We start from the raw sequence: 576 nt of genomic DNA, 5'->3' as shown, positions 1-576 counted from the left end.
AGGATAAACCCAGGCACCATCCACACAACCAGAGAGGGCGGAGAGGATTTTTGGGGTGGATGGGATTTCCCAACGGGTCCCATTTTCCCAACGGGGTCCCGATTCTCCTTTCTTGCTGGGCACGCCGGCTCCCTGAGGACCTGGTCTGGTTGCGGATGCTTCCCTCGCTGACAGCTCCTAGCACCCACCTCTCCGGCCTCTGCTTGCCCTGGTTTCTATGTTGAGCTGTACCTGGACATCAAATCTCTAATCGGCCAAACCTTTCCCGCTCCTGTGCGAGGCTCCTCCTGACAACCTCCTCAGGCACGGCTTTCAGCAACACTTCTTTAGCCTCGGGGTGAGCAGCTCCTCTGAACGCAACCCACGGCTCCCCTTGTGCTAAGCTGCCGCCTCACCTGCGGTGGCATCGGTAATGATCTCGCTCTCCTCCAAGTCCTGCTCGTTCCTGACCCGCGATTCCTCTCCTTGCTCGATCTGAGACAAAACACCAGGTTTGGAAATTGCATAGTCTGTGGAGAGACAGAGGGGTGGAGAGAGGAATTACTGCACAGCGAATCCTAATATCGGCTTCCACCT

General features: G+C 56.8%; 1 protein-coding gene across 1 annotated transcript in view; it reads right to left on the bottom strand.

Annotated features, from left to right (window-relative positions):
* Positions 1 to 395: 395 nt before the first annotated feature.
* The window catches only part of LOC104160539 (protein ZNF783-like), a gene marked incomplete at both ends in the record, with an annotated part of 1279 nt that continues 1098 nt past the window's right edge, over positions 396 to 576 (bottom strand). The window contains one exon of the mRNA XM_009698681.1: positions 396 to 509. Within this exon, the coding sequence (XP_009696983.1) occupies positions 396 to 509 (114 nt within the window). The remainder of the gene's footprint in view (positions 510 to 576) is intronic.

The sequence above is a fragment of the Cariama cristata genome, unplaced genomic scaffold (genome assembly GCF_000690535.1).
Source record: "Cariama cristata isolate BGI_N322 unplaced genomic scaffold, ASM69053v1 scaffold31760, whole genome shotgun sequence".
Lineage (NCBI taxonomy): Eukaryota > Metazoa > Chordata > Aves > Cariamiformes > Cariamidae > Cariama > Cariama cristata.
Note: the sequence above shows the minus strand (reverse complement) of the source record. Positions and strands in the feature narration are given on the sequence as shown.